Genomic DNA, 14502 nt, shown 5'->3' with positions numbered 1-14502 from the left:
GAGCCCGCAATAACTATTCAAATATTAGTACTGGCTGCCTGAGAAAAATTGTTGTAAACTTATCGAGAATGGACACATACCCACGATCTCCTTACGCGCACCATTGCCAGCTCTTCGCGCTTTCCTTTTCTTGCCGCTGAGCCTTTTGTTTCCATAGACCAGGAAAGCTCCAGTTCCAACAAATGCGACAATAGCTGCTGTCCAAGCACGGTTTCTTGATATCCAGTCCTGTATCAGATCGAGGGTGGATCGAGGAGGGAATGAGGACGGTGATTTCGCCACAGGTTTTCCCAGCGGCTTAACTACGGATGGCAGCCATGACTGGCGAGCCAACACATCTCGGACAGTTACTGCGAGGTGATCCACATGTTCATTTACTGAGTCTGCAACCTGAGACGAATATTTTTTAACATTGTTCGGGATGGAGGCAAGCTGCGGATGGCAAAAGAGCGTTAGCGTTGGCCACATGTCGTGTAAAGGGTATCACTTGCATAGTCAAAAAAGAACTCGTCGTCGCTTGTCATTATAATTCAGAATCTGTGGTAATTTCTCGAAATGAGTTGGGCATGAGTTGCGAATATAACTTGCGTGCTTTCCTGTCCAAGATAACTAGTTAGGTAACTTGGAAGAACTTGATGATGTATTCGTTCTATGTCAGTGCTCAGGAAAAGCATTATTCCGAATTAGTAATCCATTCGGCTTTTCCACGTGATATCAAACTCGAAAAGATTCCATACTTCATCCACGAATTCGACAAGGCAGCCGTTAGCCCTGTGAGGCGGAGGGGAATTTCAACTTGCGGGGAGTCAACAGAAACCTTGTGCGTTCTTCTAAATGGCTATCTATATTTGGAGCCATTTGTCATCGGTTGATTATAAATCCTAGCTACTGACCTTGTGCCTCATTTGGATGGATAGACGTGTGTGTTCTCAAGAATCTATTAAACTTCCCCTGCTGCCTTATTATAGACAAACTTTTCTCAAGTTAGATACTCATTTAGAGCCTTTGCCTTGGTCTACTTGTTGTAACCAAGATTTCTTTTTGCTGTGAAACTGCGCCATGCGGGAATTCGATCCGTTGGTTTCTGAGTTCGAGCATCTCAAACACAAGCCGCGTGAGGCCGAGGCATTGACAACCCTACGAAAAATCGCTTCCCTCGTCAAGCCAATAATGCGCCAACGGGGCTGGAAGGTTGGGACTCTTGCTGAATTCTACCCTGAGCGGAGCCTTCTCGGGATAAATATCAATCACGGCGAGAAAATATGCCTCAGATTGAGGTACCCGTCGGACGACAGTCAATTTCTTCCCCTTGACCAAGTCCTTGATACTATGCTACATGAGTAAGTTACTAATGCCTGCATATGGTATCTATTAAGTTTTTTAACATATTCAGGTTATGTCATATTGTTCATGGCCCCCACAACCAGGAGTTCCATGCGTTATGGAATCAACTTCGTGATGAGCATATGCAGCTCTCTCTGAAGGGCTACACCGGTGAAGGTTTCTTGTCCGAAGGGAAACGGCTTGGTGGCCAAAGGATCCCCATGCATGAAGCTCGTCGCATTGCCCGTGTTGAAGCGGAGAAACGCCGGACCCTCACTGCGGGTTCTGGGAGGAAACTCGGAGGTACTCCTATTTTGCGAGGCACAGATATCCGACAAGTGATTGCAGATGCCGCCCAAAGACGAATAACGGTAACCAAAGGATGTGCCAGCGGAACAGTCGAAGGAAGAAAGTTGGCGGACGAGGCATCTAAAAATGGCTTCAAAACCAAGGCAGAGGAAGAAGATGCGAATGAACAGGCTATTATACAAGCGTACATTGAACTGATTCAAGAGGAAGAAAAAGAGGAACATGGGCACTCATATGTTCCTCCGAGCGGAAACAATTCCCCTGGATCACGCTCATCCTTGTTTCCCCCGCCCATCCCCAAGGATACCAAACCTAGCACGGACTCATCTCGACGAGAAAAGCCATCTAGCCAACCCTTTATCGACATGACGGAAGACAATATTCCTGACTCTGAGAGTTGGGTTTGCCCAGTATGCACACTTGTGAATCCACCATCGTTTCTCTGCTGTGACGCTTGCACGCTAGAGCGACCACCACAAGCCAAACATCTAACAACGCCTGATAAATCTGTGAAACGTGCTCGTACTGAGCCCCAGTCTTCCACTAGTGGAATAGGCCGAAAACCACGAAACAAAGCCATCCAGGCACTTCTTTCACTGGAGAAGAAAATTCCGGAGAAGCCCCTGGGATGGGTTTGTCATTCCTGTGGCGCTTTCATGGAAACACGATGGTGGACTTGTTCTGCATGTGGGACGATGAAGCAATCGTCGTAATGGCTGAGTCTGCCATAAGCTGCCAGTAATGATTTGTGAATTATGAATCTAATTTTGAAACAAATTTTGTTCTGCGGGTTGGGCGTGGCGTCTCGGCATGGGGCTTCTTTTGATTGTTGGATTCTGTCAGGCTGTATATGACTACTTTTTCTCTACAAGAATATTAAATACAATCTCTCTCTCTCTCTCCTCTTTCCCCTCTGTAACTTGAAACGTATCCTGCACGCTACCTCACCCAGGCGTATCATCACGTGATCTTCGATGAAAACGTAGCCCGCATTTTTTTTTTCTTTTTTGTTTGTTGGTTTTTGGTGGTTTTGTTGAAAGATTTTTCCACACAGGCAGCACAGTTTCTTCTCGAAAGATAGATAAAAAATAAAAAATAAAAAATAAAACAGGAACTCGCTTCTATCGGCAACTATCAACTAATATGTGAGTAACACAATTCATGCTGTCCCTTGTCTGCAAAATTTACCCTGGCCTTGAGAGCCTGTATTTCCCAACCCACCAACCAACTTTTACATGATGAGATACAATCAAGAACCAAATATATTTTAGGAAGAGCCGGAAGAGGTATGGCATGCCGTCACTATTAAACCTCATGGTGCGACAGTTGCATTACATTCCCAGCAAAGGATTGAGATTTTCCTCCTCCACCTCTCCGTTTTCGATTTTCATCGTCATATGTCTCTTGATATCAGAAGGCAGGCGGAGGTTTTAAATTTTCGATTCTCTGCTGTGGGATGGCACCCGAGCTCTGTGCGGGACGGTTTTTAAATGTCGTCGGTGCTTAGAATGGTTCTACTGAGAAAAGGAGAAGCAATAAAAACATGTTATCGCACAGTGCCGTGGGCTATTCTTTGCTCTTCTTTCTTCAGAGAAGGAACCAGGAGCTGGAATTCCGCAGTACTGTTGTGAAACAATTTTATCTGCAATTTTATAACCCTGTTCACGCTTTTGATTTGCGGACTCAGATGGCTGATACATTTTGCAATTTAGAATCCAGACCCCCTTCCCATTCCAACGGACATGTCTTGCTGAGTGAGTAGAATCGAGATATTTGCTGATAAGAGTTTGGATAAATTCCTCGTATTTATATGGGATAATACTGAATGGTTGCATTCATAACTGAGTCTGCGTGCTATGCTAGTAGTGATTTCTATCGGGTTGGATTGATCGTTGGAGATTGAACTCAGCCCGTATTGTACAGGAGAGCCACTATTTAGTTCATTTAGAATGAGCAGGAGTGTCGTAGTAATGATATAAACATATTCTCTACAAGAAAATGCATTAATTGAAATCTATTCCATCAAAATTCCCCGAAGAAACCATTTCTGCTTATACTCCTAGAGAGACAAGCCCCTTTCAACTCCAAGATATGTAGCCGTTGGACAAAACATCGAAAGTCAAAAAAAAGGTATTGCACAAAATCAACTCTTCATAGACCATACCCTTTATGAAACATTCACAAAATACCGCTTCTTACTGCCTTTTACCTGTTGCTCTTCCTTCTCCCACAAATTCTCATCAATGTAGTTTAAACGGCCACGTTCCCGGACTTGGTTGCCTATGAACTTAAGGGCTGCAATATTAAATCCCATTTCATCTTTCTGCCTGGCAAGGACATTCCGCAGGTTGCCCCGAATACCATCAAGCATTGGTCTCATCATTTTGCTCGCCACAATTTGGCGGTGATGCGTTCTGAGCATGAAGAATAAGACACGACAGGTCAGCGGGATTTCCCATGCATTCTTTGCCCAGATATTCAGAAATGTGAATAAGGCCGGCAGTTTTGAAAATGGAAGAACGAGGAGGGCATCTTGGAGTGCTGCTGCGGGAATTTTCTGTATGACTTGAAGGACATGGCGTTCTGCGGATATGTTGCCAAGGGCTAGATAGACGGGATTGCGCGATGGTGGTGCAGTTTTGGGATTGGTTGATTTCAACTCCGTCCACTCTCGCATAAGCGCAAGGTCTTCGATTCCTAAATCGAGAGCCTCTACAATCTTCTCACCAGCCATGAGAGTTGTAATTGTTTGTTTGCTAGCAGCCGCTGCCTCTGCTTTTTCCTGCCCTTCTGCGTCCTCATCTTCTTTATCCAGTGAGGTCGCTAACGTGCTGTCGTAGAGCTCTTCCAATTCCCTTTCCCGTTCTTCTTCCAAGAAAATCTGCTCATCAGTTTGTTGCCACACTCGGATACTTTTATCGTGGCTTGCACTAACGATGAATTCTCCAGAATGGCTGACGGCAAGAGACCATATCTCGCCATGGTGCCCTTCAAGCTTTTGAATTTGCTCGAATTTATCACCGTCCCAATACTTTATCACCCGGTCCTTGCTGGCGCTGAAGAAGTGGTGGCCATTGCCCTCGTTGTTATTCGGTATGAAGGCTACTGCCATGATGCTGTCTTGATGTGCGAAGAAAGCCTTGTGACAGTCACCAAAGTCCAGGCCCCATAGCCGTACATTCTTATCCGCAGAGCAAGTGACGATTAATTTGCTGTCGTAAGATATATCCATGTTAAGGACAGGAAGCTTGTGGCCATATAGGATCAAGAAGAGCTTCAGAGTGTCAACGAAGAAAACTTTCACGGTGTTATCCAATAGCGCTACAGCAATGAGTCGCGCATCAGGAGAGAAGCGAATACTTAGGATATCATCGTTCACCTTAAGAGTCCTCGTGTGAACCAGTTTAAGGCGAGGAGTCGTCCGCTTCGTTCCCAGAATCGCCTCTTGCACGACCTTAAACTCCCAGAATTTAGCAGTTTTATCAGCACTTCCAGTAACCATAGATTTTCCATCAGGGTGAACATGAAGCGCCCATACTGGGCCCTCGTGCGCTTGTATTGTATCCAATAATGTAGCTGAGGCAATGTCGAATACTTCAAGTTCTCCGTTCTTATTCCCCAGTACCACGATTTTGTCACCAGGTAGGAACGCGGAGCACAATGAGTAACCACATTCCAGAGTCCGTAAGCATGTTTGAGTTCGCACATTCCAGATCTTCAAAGTGCCATTCGAGGCGGAAGAAAGCATCCTATCGTCAGAGCTCAGGGCAAGCGATCGAACATCCGTGCGGTGACCCGGCATATCAATCGATAATATGCGGTTATATTCTGAATCCTCGCTGCTTTTCGATTTCTGCCTCTCCACAGCAACTACACCATACACTTCAAGTTGGTTGTTACTTGTTGCAGCGAGCAGCCTGAGGCCTTTGCCACCCATCCAATCCGCTGAACGAATTTTCCCTTGTATCCTGACGATAGTATACGACACGAAAACTTCGGATATTGGGGCTGCAGAGATAGAGTTTGGGTTTTCAGCATCCGCGCCGTTTTCCAACTCGTGTTCAGCGCCTTGCTCTCCAGCTTTTTCTCGTCTCCGTTTCCGTTTCCTTGCCAGACTCTTTTGGACCTCAGCCTCTGTCCGTATTCTCCAGATCTCGATTGACTTTTCAGCTCCATGAACCGCGAAGTAATCCAACCTCGGATGGAAGTGGATGCCCATTGTTCGGTCCTTGCCCTGTCGATACATATTGCCCCTATCCAGAAGGATTTTGCGGCCGTCTGCGGCTCCAGTTTCTTTTGCTACTTCACTCATCACAGTTGCATCGATGGACCACACTCGAAGTTCGCCATCGTTCCCTCCAGTAATACACCCACTCTGATCGGGTGAAAGCCCAAGTGACCAACATTCCCCATTGCTTTGCGCTACATGGGTTTCGATGCAGTGCTGAGACGAAAGGTCCCAGATTTTGATTAAGGAGTCTTTCCCGGTACTCAAGAGGAAGCGGTCCTGGGAATTGCTACTTTGGACTTCAGTGTCACTGATGCTTGATCCGTCCAAAAAGTTGACAGACGTGATTTGGTCCGTGTGCCCACGTAGTTTGACAATCCCAACCTCTGCGATCAAATCCCACACTATAATATCGGTGTCTTTGGAACCACTGGCCAAACGCACTCCTGCACCGTCAAATGCCAATTGGGTAATTGCGGTTTTATGGCCATTGAAGGATATCATAACAGTCGCTAGTCTCGAATCCCATAACCTTATTGAGCCATCCTCATATCTATTTTACCTCATATTGTCAGAACCCCATTCATAATACCTGGGAGAGGCGATTCAAGTCTTACCCAACCGCGAAGATGTCTTGATCCGTTTTGCTTTGTGAAATAGCCGTAACCTGTGCGCTGCAATCCGAATCCCGCCATCTGCTGAGCAATTCACCCTTTTTCACATCCCAACATATCACCTCCTCTCCTGCTCCGACAACTGCTCGTCCTGCACCAGTATGTCGAGTTTCGGCAGAGACATCTTCGTCGGGTATCCAAACCGCATTTGACGACGCAGCAGTGATAACGCCAAAAGTCTTCGAAGGCTCGAATTTCCTAAAAGTACAATCAGTGGTCTATAATCCGTAAATAAAATAGTGACATTGCAAATCCTCTTACTCACAGATACGATTTGACCATTTTTCCGTCTGGCTGCTCCAACAAAATTTCGGCTCCAACTTTTTTGCAGCATTCGGTATTGATACGGTTATTTTATCGCACGAAACGGCTAGCGTCTAAGCTACGGCGCCCAGCACAGACCACCATGGCAGCGCTTTCATTTCCTCGTTGCGGCGTGGGCAACTCTTTTCAGGCACAGCGGCTGGGACTATATATATACCACTGTTCGCTCCAACGACTTTAGTTGATTGCGCAGATTGTCATGATCCCCAACCTGTCATCATGCTTCTCTTAGATTACCAAAATGTTCTTATCCAATCTCTCCTGACGGAGCGATTCTCTGGGTATGTTCCAGCTCGAACCACCCCGCTGACTAGCATACAGCATCGCCTATCCGCTTGTCCTAGCCTTCCCACCCGATAATTACCATTTGCTAACATGCCTGGATCATAGAGCGCCTCCCGTATCTATTGACCAAATTGTTTCTGATTTCGACGGTGTCACATTCCATATTTCCACCCCCGAAGCTAAATCCAAAATCCTCATCTCCATCTCCCTCAAATGTTTCCGCGAGCTAGTGCAGCACGGAGCACAGAGTGTCCTCGAACGGGAATATGGACCATTCATTGTCTCCCCAGAGCCTGGATATGATTTCTCAATTGTAGTTGATCTGGAGAATCTCCCCGCGGAACCAGCGGGTAGGGAAGACTTGGTTAATCGTATTGCGCTCATGAGGCGGAATGTGATGGCCGCGCCATTTGAAAAGGCATTCGATGAATTTGCCGAACTGCAGGAGGAGGCGGCGAGATACACTTCTGAATCAGCGCCCCAGGGTGTGGCGGAAGGAGGTGAGGTTATGGCAATCCATTATCGGGAACAGGAAGCAATATACATCAAGGCGAGCCACGACCGGGTGACCGTGATCTTCAGCACCATTTTCAGAGATGAGACCGACAGGATATTCGGCAAAGTGTTTCTGCAAGTATGTTTCACGTCTCCTGCTATCATACCCCAGTGAAGAAAATATATGTTGCTTACGCACTCTCAGGAATTCGTCGATGCAAGAAGACGGGCGATCCAAAATGCTCCACAAGTGCTTTTCCGTCATGATCCCCCGCTCGAACTTCAAGGCATTCCGGGGGTTAAGGCTTCCGGAGACGGCGATGTCGGTTACATTACTTTCGGTACTCTTGCTACTCCTTGCTTCCCCATTGCCGCCAGTACACTGGGCACTGACAGTCCTCTCCAATGCAGTTCTCTTCCCTCGCCATCTTACACCCCAACGACGTGGAGAGAATATCTCCCACATCCAGATCTTCCGTGACTATTTCCACTATCATATCAAAGCTTCCAAGGTACTTGCATGACTTAATCTGTCCATCCTTTGTCCCAGCTAACCTTTGGAATAGGCATATATCCACTCGAGAATGCGGAGACGAACAGCGGACTTCCTACAGGGTATGTATCTACGGTTTTGGACATATATATGTAAGTTCTGACGCATGAAACTAACTATGAAACTATAGTTCTCAATCGTGCCCGACCGGAGAATGAGGAACGGGAGAGAAAGACTGCAAGCGGCAGGACATTCCGTGTTCAAGGTTGAGAATCTGTGGAGGAATAACGACTGCGCCCATTTTTATGGATCCCTCTTAGATGTTTTCACAAGTTCTGTGCTATTCGCACTTTTATGTCACTTTTATTTACCGCGCCGCGCCTATCTGTGCATGTTCGTCATTATGCATCTAGATGAAACGCGCTTCAAAGTCTACAGATGCATCCTCCAGGCTTGCTTGGTTCTGATAGCGCCAACGCTGCTCCGTATTGATAAGCCATTTCGCTTTAAAAAGTACTTGCTTGTTTGAGGGTTTGATATGGAACTTGAATCAGATCGTGACTGTTTCACTAGTGACTTGCCTTCGATCCCCTTATATACTTAGATGCATTGTTCTACGTTAAGAAAATTAACCAATGAAGCCAGATATCAACAATATACATAGAAAACCGGCCTGTTACGGTACTATCGATATACCACCGCAATCTCTCATAACCTGTGTGTTGAATATAACAAAAGTTTCATGGCATTATCTTTTAAGAGCTAGGAGGGACATAAAAAAGAGGGGAAACATAAAAAAATCATGAAAAATAAGTATAAAAGAATAAAGAAAGGAAGAAAAGAAAGGGATGAGATATTATGATTTATATATTGGTAATATCAAAACAACACAACACACATAATAGATATATAGGCCGTGAACGTCAAGACAAAAAAAATTATATATCAATCTTCAAAGAAATTCAAAATAGCCCTTATGCCCTTGGAACCCATTCCATGGCGTGGGTAAGCAATGAAAAGGGGCTCCTCAAAAGCGCCCAACTTAGCTCTGAACTCTGTCTTGCGATTCAGCCCGAACTGTTTGACGAGGGTATCATACGTGGTCTGGAGCACTTTTCCTTTGGCCGAAGACATGTTATGCCCCGGTATTAGATTCGAAGCCGCTCCCGCGCCAAACGTCAGTGACTTGACGCCGGACCTGCCCGTAGCTTGAATGGCATGAGTGATGAGGTACTCGATAGACCCCGACGGTGCGCCAGGGAAATCCAGACTATATTTGATCTGCATGTGGTTCGCTCCCAGCCTGGCTAACGCGACGAAGGAACAAATGGTCCCATTTTTGTCGGCGGCATAGTAGTACTGGTAATTGCGCGGGCTTCGCCAAGGCTTGATACCTGACAGATATATCTGAGGGCCTTTGCGGTTTTCCCGCCATTCTTTGATCCGCGCGTCGATTCTCGAAGTGATATCTTCTGGAAGCGGTCGGTCGCTGGGGATATGGTGGACCTTCACGCCCTCACGTTCTGCCTGGCGAATCTTTTTGGAAATGTCGGCGTCCGCCGCAGCTTGGTTGCGCGATGGATCGATACGGGCTTCTCCGACGCAAGAAAGTGTTCGCCAGCCCAACTTCTCACCTAGAATTTCTTCGACTGGCCGAGAACAGAGGATCCAGATGGGTTTCAAGTGCGTTTCTGCTTTGAGCCAGCGGAGAAAGCGGATGCTTACTTTGGCGTACTGGCTCGGATCACATAATGGATTGCCAGGAATTATTGCGAAGCCGTGAGTGCTGGGGACGTATGCTATTGCTGCACCGGATGTATAGTCCCGCCAGATCTTATATTTCTCGTCGGGCCACGAGGTTGATGTTGCGTCACCATAGTTGGCGATGAGTTCATCCAAGGGTTGGAAGTTGCGATTCTTGTCGATTCCGGTATGTTTCTGATTGCCTTTCTTCTCCCACGGAGGTTCAAGCGTGGAAGATTCAGGATAAGGGATGATTCGTGACGTGTCTGGCATATCTTGAAAGCTCTTTGGGTCTCTGTGGAACAGGGAGGCTAGACGGATGTTTCCAAGTTTCAATATTAGCATGAGCAATCTTTCCAGGCCGATGCCCGCACCAGCGTGAGGCGGGGCGCCCCAACGGAAGCCTTCCAAGTACTCTTCCATTGCTAATGGGTTGATACCGGCTTCCTTCATTCGCTGTTCTAGAATCTTTTCATCATGGATGCGCTGGCCCCCGGAAACAATCTCTTGGCCTCTGACAAATATGTCGAAAGAATTGGTGAAATCCGGGGTTCTCAGGATCTTCCATGGCATAAAATGGGCCCTGGCGGACTTGGGGAATTTATCCCAGTATGGTAATAAATCTGTGTGGTACTTTTCCTTTATCAATTCTCCCAATCGGATTTCATCGCGCGTCCCCAAATCTTCGTTTACTGACAGCTCTTCACCATCTTGGCGCCACCCGCTGTCATTTAGAAGTTTTATTCCCTCCGCGAACGGTATGATTGGAGTCTCGTCTAGCCATACCAGGTCTTCATGCGGGAATTGGTTTTTGATGATGTCTACCTCTCTTCGATAGCGCCCATAAATCCCTTTGAAGATCTCCTTGAGGACAGAATCGATAGTCTCCAGCGCTTCGTGGTAATGTTCCTCTATCGCCATCTCGATATCCAAGCCCGTATATTCCGTCAGATGACGATGCGTATTTGAGTTCTCAGCGCGAAATACAGCGCCGATCTCGTATACACGCTCAAAATCAGCTGCAATCGCCATCTGCTTGGCAAGTTGTGGACTTTGAGCTAGGAAGGCTTCCCTTGTAAAATATTTGACCTCGAAAACGCTAGCACCAGACTCGGTGGCTGAGCTCTGTAATTTCGGTGTATGAATCTCAATGAATCCCTGAGAGTCCAACGAAGCACGGAACAAATTGCTGATTGCACTCTGGATTCTGAATATGGATTGGGAGGTGTCGGTTCGCAGGTCTAGGATACGATTAGAAAGGCGGGTCCGATCCAGGACGTGGTTGCGCCGTCCATCAGTATTCTTTGCATCTTTGTTCAACAGCTCTGCTTCGTAAACACTGAACGGGATGGGATCCTCCCTATGAACAACTACATGAAGCTCTTGGATATCGAGCTCCACGTCATGGATCGTACATCCCGTAACAGGGACCTTAGAGCTGGAGAGCACCCCTCTAACCTTGACAATCGACCCCACTCGGATCCGCTCGACCCATTGGACCATGAGAGTTGATATCATCCCAGGTTTTTCTGCCAGCACGCCTTGCATCGTGGTGACTTGCTGTCTGAAAATGACGAAAACCAGTTTCGAAGACATGTTACGGATATGATGCACCCGAGCACGGAACGTGACCTCCTGACCGATCGAGTGAGGCGTGATATTGTCAAACTTGATCAGATTTTGCCGTGGACGCTGTTTCGACTGCATCAACGGCAAATCTCCATAGCGGGCTTTCATTTCATCGGTTTCTTCTCGCGCCGCCTGCGCATCGCGCTCCCTCTTGAGCGATTCCGATCGCTCGCTTATCTCCCCGCTAATTCTAGCCCTGGATTCTCTCTTCAGTTTCCGTTCATGGCGATTTTGCTGTTTCTTGCTCATGAAATCACTGTCATCACTAGGTAAATCTTCACTGGAGGATACGACATCTCTATCGAGGAAAAAGCTTGCGAGGCTTTTTCGAGGAGACGAAGGGGACTCGTTATCAGAGTTTGGCCTTGTTGTGTCCTTTAGCCTCGTAAGTGCCGTTTTGATAGCAACGTTGAGGGATAAACTCCTTTGATGCCTTTCATTCTGTTTCCCTGCTCCTTGTTCGACAATTGGAACAGCCTGACTCGATCCCGTCATGCTGAACTTCTATAATTCCAGTCTAAGGTCTAGCGGGTAAAGAGAGAGAATGGAATGAAAAACAGAAATTTGGGGGCAAGACAACGGCACCGCCTCCGATTTTCTTGTTTCGCCGGAATATCAGTCAGCATCTGAACAAGGAAGGCGGGGTTCATTGGGAAAATAAGAGGAAATGTACCTGAAATGGCTCTGTCTTAATAAGTGGCGCTAAACGCAAGGGTGATGTAGAATGGGTTTTAAATTTTAGGTTTCGAAATCATCATCTGGTTCGAGAAAGTTGTTCTGGGGGCCTCGATATCTAAGTAGTCCGTAGAGCAAGGAACACACTGGACGCACAACACCAACCATCATTTCTAATTGATGCCTACCGTCCTGAAGAAGGAAAAGTTTTGATTAGTGTAGCTGACCAACAGAAGAGAATACGGGAGAATTTTCTATGTTGGCCGGCTCAGCGCGGGTCGAGAACCTTCGGGTTGAGGAGAGCCCGAGGTATCCGTCATAGTTGCTCAATGACAGGTGATAATTCGCACATCCCCGCCACCAAACGGCACTAAAAGAACAAATCCACCGAAAGCCTCGTTTCTCGTCTGCTAGTCAACTCCGCCGGAATGTCGGCGGATTATTAACGTGTGCCAGAGATGCATTTCGCCCCTGCAACAGAAGCGAACTAACTAGCTCATGCACGCTGACAAGAACCCCATGACGTCATAACTGCAATCACACGAAGGACGGATTTTGACAGGGACTTTTACAATGCCTGTCAAGTCCTCCTATCTTCACCTTACCGGCAACACCCCACTCCCAGACACCCTCGCACACCTCGCCCGCTCAATACAGGCATAGAGGCGGGATTAGAGGCGGGAATTCACCGTTGTTGGAATAAGGGACTTGATGAGGAGGTGAGGATGACTAGTAGTTGAGAGCGTGAGGATCCGAGAAACATCGAACCCCACAGCGGTCCACGGAGGCAGAAGAGGGGTTGAAGGGTGGCTCGAAAACCACTAAGTTGAGCAAGGCGCAAAAGTGTCAGCTCTGAAGCTCTGAACCCCGCCATGGGTTTCAATGTTGTGTTTTTCGCTGAAAATTTGACCCATTCCACTGGACGTCCCGCCGTCCGGCGACTCCGAAGTACCGAAATTTCCCACAAGTAATACCCTTTATTTTTCGTCCCTGGAAAGACCAAGGGCCTCACGATCCCAGAATGCTCCGAGATGCCCGCGGGTTCGCTTCCTTTAGTAGTTCTAGAGAGCCTTGGCTCGAGCTGAATATATAAGGGTTGAAACCGTTATACGTTGAACTTCTTGTTCAACCCCAGATCGATCTCTTTTTGGATGCAATTGGTAACCTACTTTGGTCAGCTAGATTCGGGGGAGCAAGGCCTTTGGACCACCCCGAGGATCAATGAATGAGTCATGGACGGACATTGGCTGGTAGGTGACTTTGTGTATCCTAGGAATTCGAGGCCACGGATTTGCCAGATTCAGCCAAAGATGGACGGCACTAGTTCGAGGGAATCTGGGTCTCATGGGGAAATTCCGTGGATGGAAATACTATTATTCCTTGGATTGCTAGCATATAGTCAATGAGCTTCTCATGGTTGGCTTGGTACATTTCCTTGCGAACTTGTCAACCTCCATCAATGTAAAGAACGAGAAAGAAGCGACTGCAAGAGGCCAATGAAATACTTCCGACCTCATGGAAAGAAGTAAGGTGCTAATAACGAGAAGTGGACTTTGAATTAGCAGTTTGTTTGATTGCCCCCAGCGTTCAATCACAAAGACTATGTGTGGCCGGATCTACTCTTCCGCCTTTCAACATCTTCACCATATTCCAAGAATATTGTTGATGAAAGTTCCTACGGTTAGTTTTAGACGCTCCAAATTCGTAGGTGCCCTTTTATATATTTCCCACTGAATCGAATCCATAACAATGTGGCGCAGCTGCAACTTCCGCCAGGCTAAAATGCTGTATCAGCAAAGTAAAAATCCCTGCAGCGACTTACTCAGGGTCTCAAACCGCATTAACAAGCACAATCAAGGCATGTCAAACTCCGAACTTTCGCCGAGCAGCAAGATACATTGCCTACTGATGGGGGATGTACTGTACAGTACCATCACCCAAGACAAGTTTCGCCTCGAAAGGAATTTGCAGGTCTTCTTCCCGACGAGGGATAGAGGCACCAGTGAACACTCAGCTGTATGGGGCTACCAAGATAAATGATCCCTGGAACAGATTGCTAAATGTGAATGGTTTAGCAACCAAACCCATTCTCCGCTTTGATATAGAGCCTGTATGTCTTGATCTGCCCTGAGGAGGGGGTTAGTAATTTAGGTGGAAGTACTGCCAAATTACTCATCTCTCTCTCATACCTTCTAGTTAGTACTCATGTTATTACTCATTGCACAGCCTTGTATGGCGATAGCGAGTTTGAACGTCGCAGTCCCCGACAAGAGCGAGTAACGACTCCCCAGCACCATTGACAGTGCGGCCGCCTGAAATCCTTT

The 14502-nt window shown here is 47.0% G+C and overlaps 5 protein-coding genes across 5 annotated transcripts; 2 read left to right on the top strand and 3 right to left on the bottom strand.

Annotated features, from left to right (window-relative positions):
- Positions 1 to 24: 24 nt before the first annotated feature.
- On the bottom strand, positions 25 to 468 carry HCAG_04709 (predicted protein; the record flags this gene model as incomplete). Its single annotated transcript, XM_001540819.1, has 2 exons — positions 25 to 38; positions 81 to 468. The coding sequence occupies 2 exons, from the start codon at positions 466 to 468 to the stop codon at positions 25 to 27; spliced, it is 402 nt and encodes a 133-aa protein (XP_001540869.1).
- Positions 469 to 1059: 591 nt separating this feature from the next.
- Positions 1060 to 2345, top strand: HCAG_04708 (conserved hypothetical protein; the record flags this gene model as incomplete). The annotated part of the gene is made up of 2 exons (XM_001540818.1): positions 1060 to 1340; positions 1394 to 2345. The coding sequence occupies 2 exons, from the start codon at positions 1060 to 1062 to the stop codon at positions 2343 to 2345; spliced, it is 1233 nt and encodes a 410-aa protein (XP_001540868.1).
- A 1454-nt stretch (positions 2346 to 3799) lies between these two features.
- On the bottom strand, positions 3800 to 6816 carry HCAG_04707 (conserved hypothetical protein; the record flags this gene model as incomplete). The annotated part of the gene is made up of 3 exons (XM_001540817.1): positions 3800 to 6413; positions 6478 to 6732; positions 6800 to 6816. The coding sequence occupies 3 exons, from the start codon at positions 6814 to 6816 to the stop codon at positions 3800 to 3802; spliced, it is 2886 nt and encodes a 961-aa protein (XP_001540867.1).
- Positions 6817 to 7077: 261 nt separating this feature from the next.
- HCAG_04706 (ARP2/3 complex 34 kDa subunit) lies at positions 7078 to 8401 on the top strand (the record flags this gene model as incomplete). The annotated part of the gene is made up of 6 exons (XM_001540816.1): positions 7078 to 7139; positions 7249 to 7777; positions 7844 to 7979; positions 8050 to 8150; positions 8205 to 8253; positions 8322 to 8401. The coding sequence occupies 6 exons, from the start codon at positions 7078 to 7080 to the stop codon at positions 8399 to 8401; spliced, it is 957 nt and encodes a 318-aa protein (XP_001540866.1).
- A 675-nt stretch (positions 8402 to 9076) lies between these two features.
- On the bottom strand, positions 9077 to 11998 carry HCAG_04705 (hypothetical protein; the record flags this gene model as incomplete). Its single annotated transcript, XM_001540815.1, has 1 exon — positions 9077 to 11998. The coding sequence occupies one exon, from the start codon at positions 11996 to 11998 to the stop codon at positions 9077 to 9079; it is 2922 nt and encodes a 973-aa protein (XP_001540865.1).
- Positions 11999 to 14502: the final 2504 nt, after the last annotated feature.

The sequence above is a fragment of the Histoplasma capsulatum genome, genomic scaffold (genome assembly GCF_000149585.1).
Source record: "Histoplasma capsulatum NAm1 scaffold_4 genomic scaffold, whole genome shotgun sequence".
In the NCBI taxonomy this organism is placed as follows: Eukaryota; Fungi; Ascomycota; class Eurotiomycetes; order Onygenales; family Ajellomycetaceae; genus Histoplasma; species Histoplasma mississippiense.
Note: the sequence above shows the minus strand (reverse complement) of the source record. Positions and strands in the feature narration are given on the sequence as shown.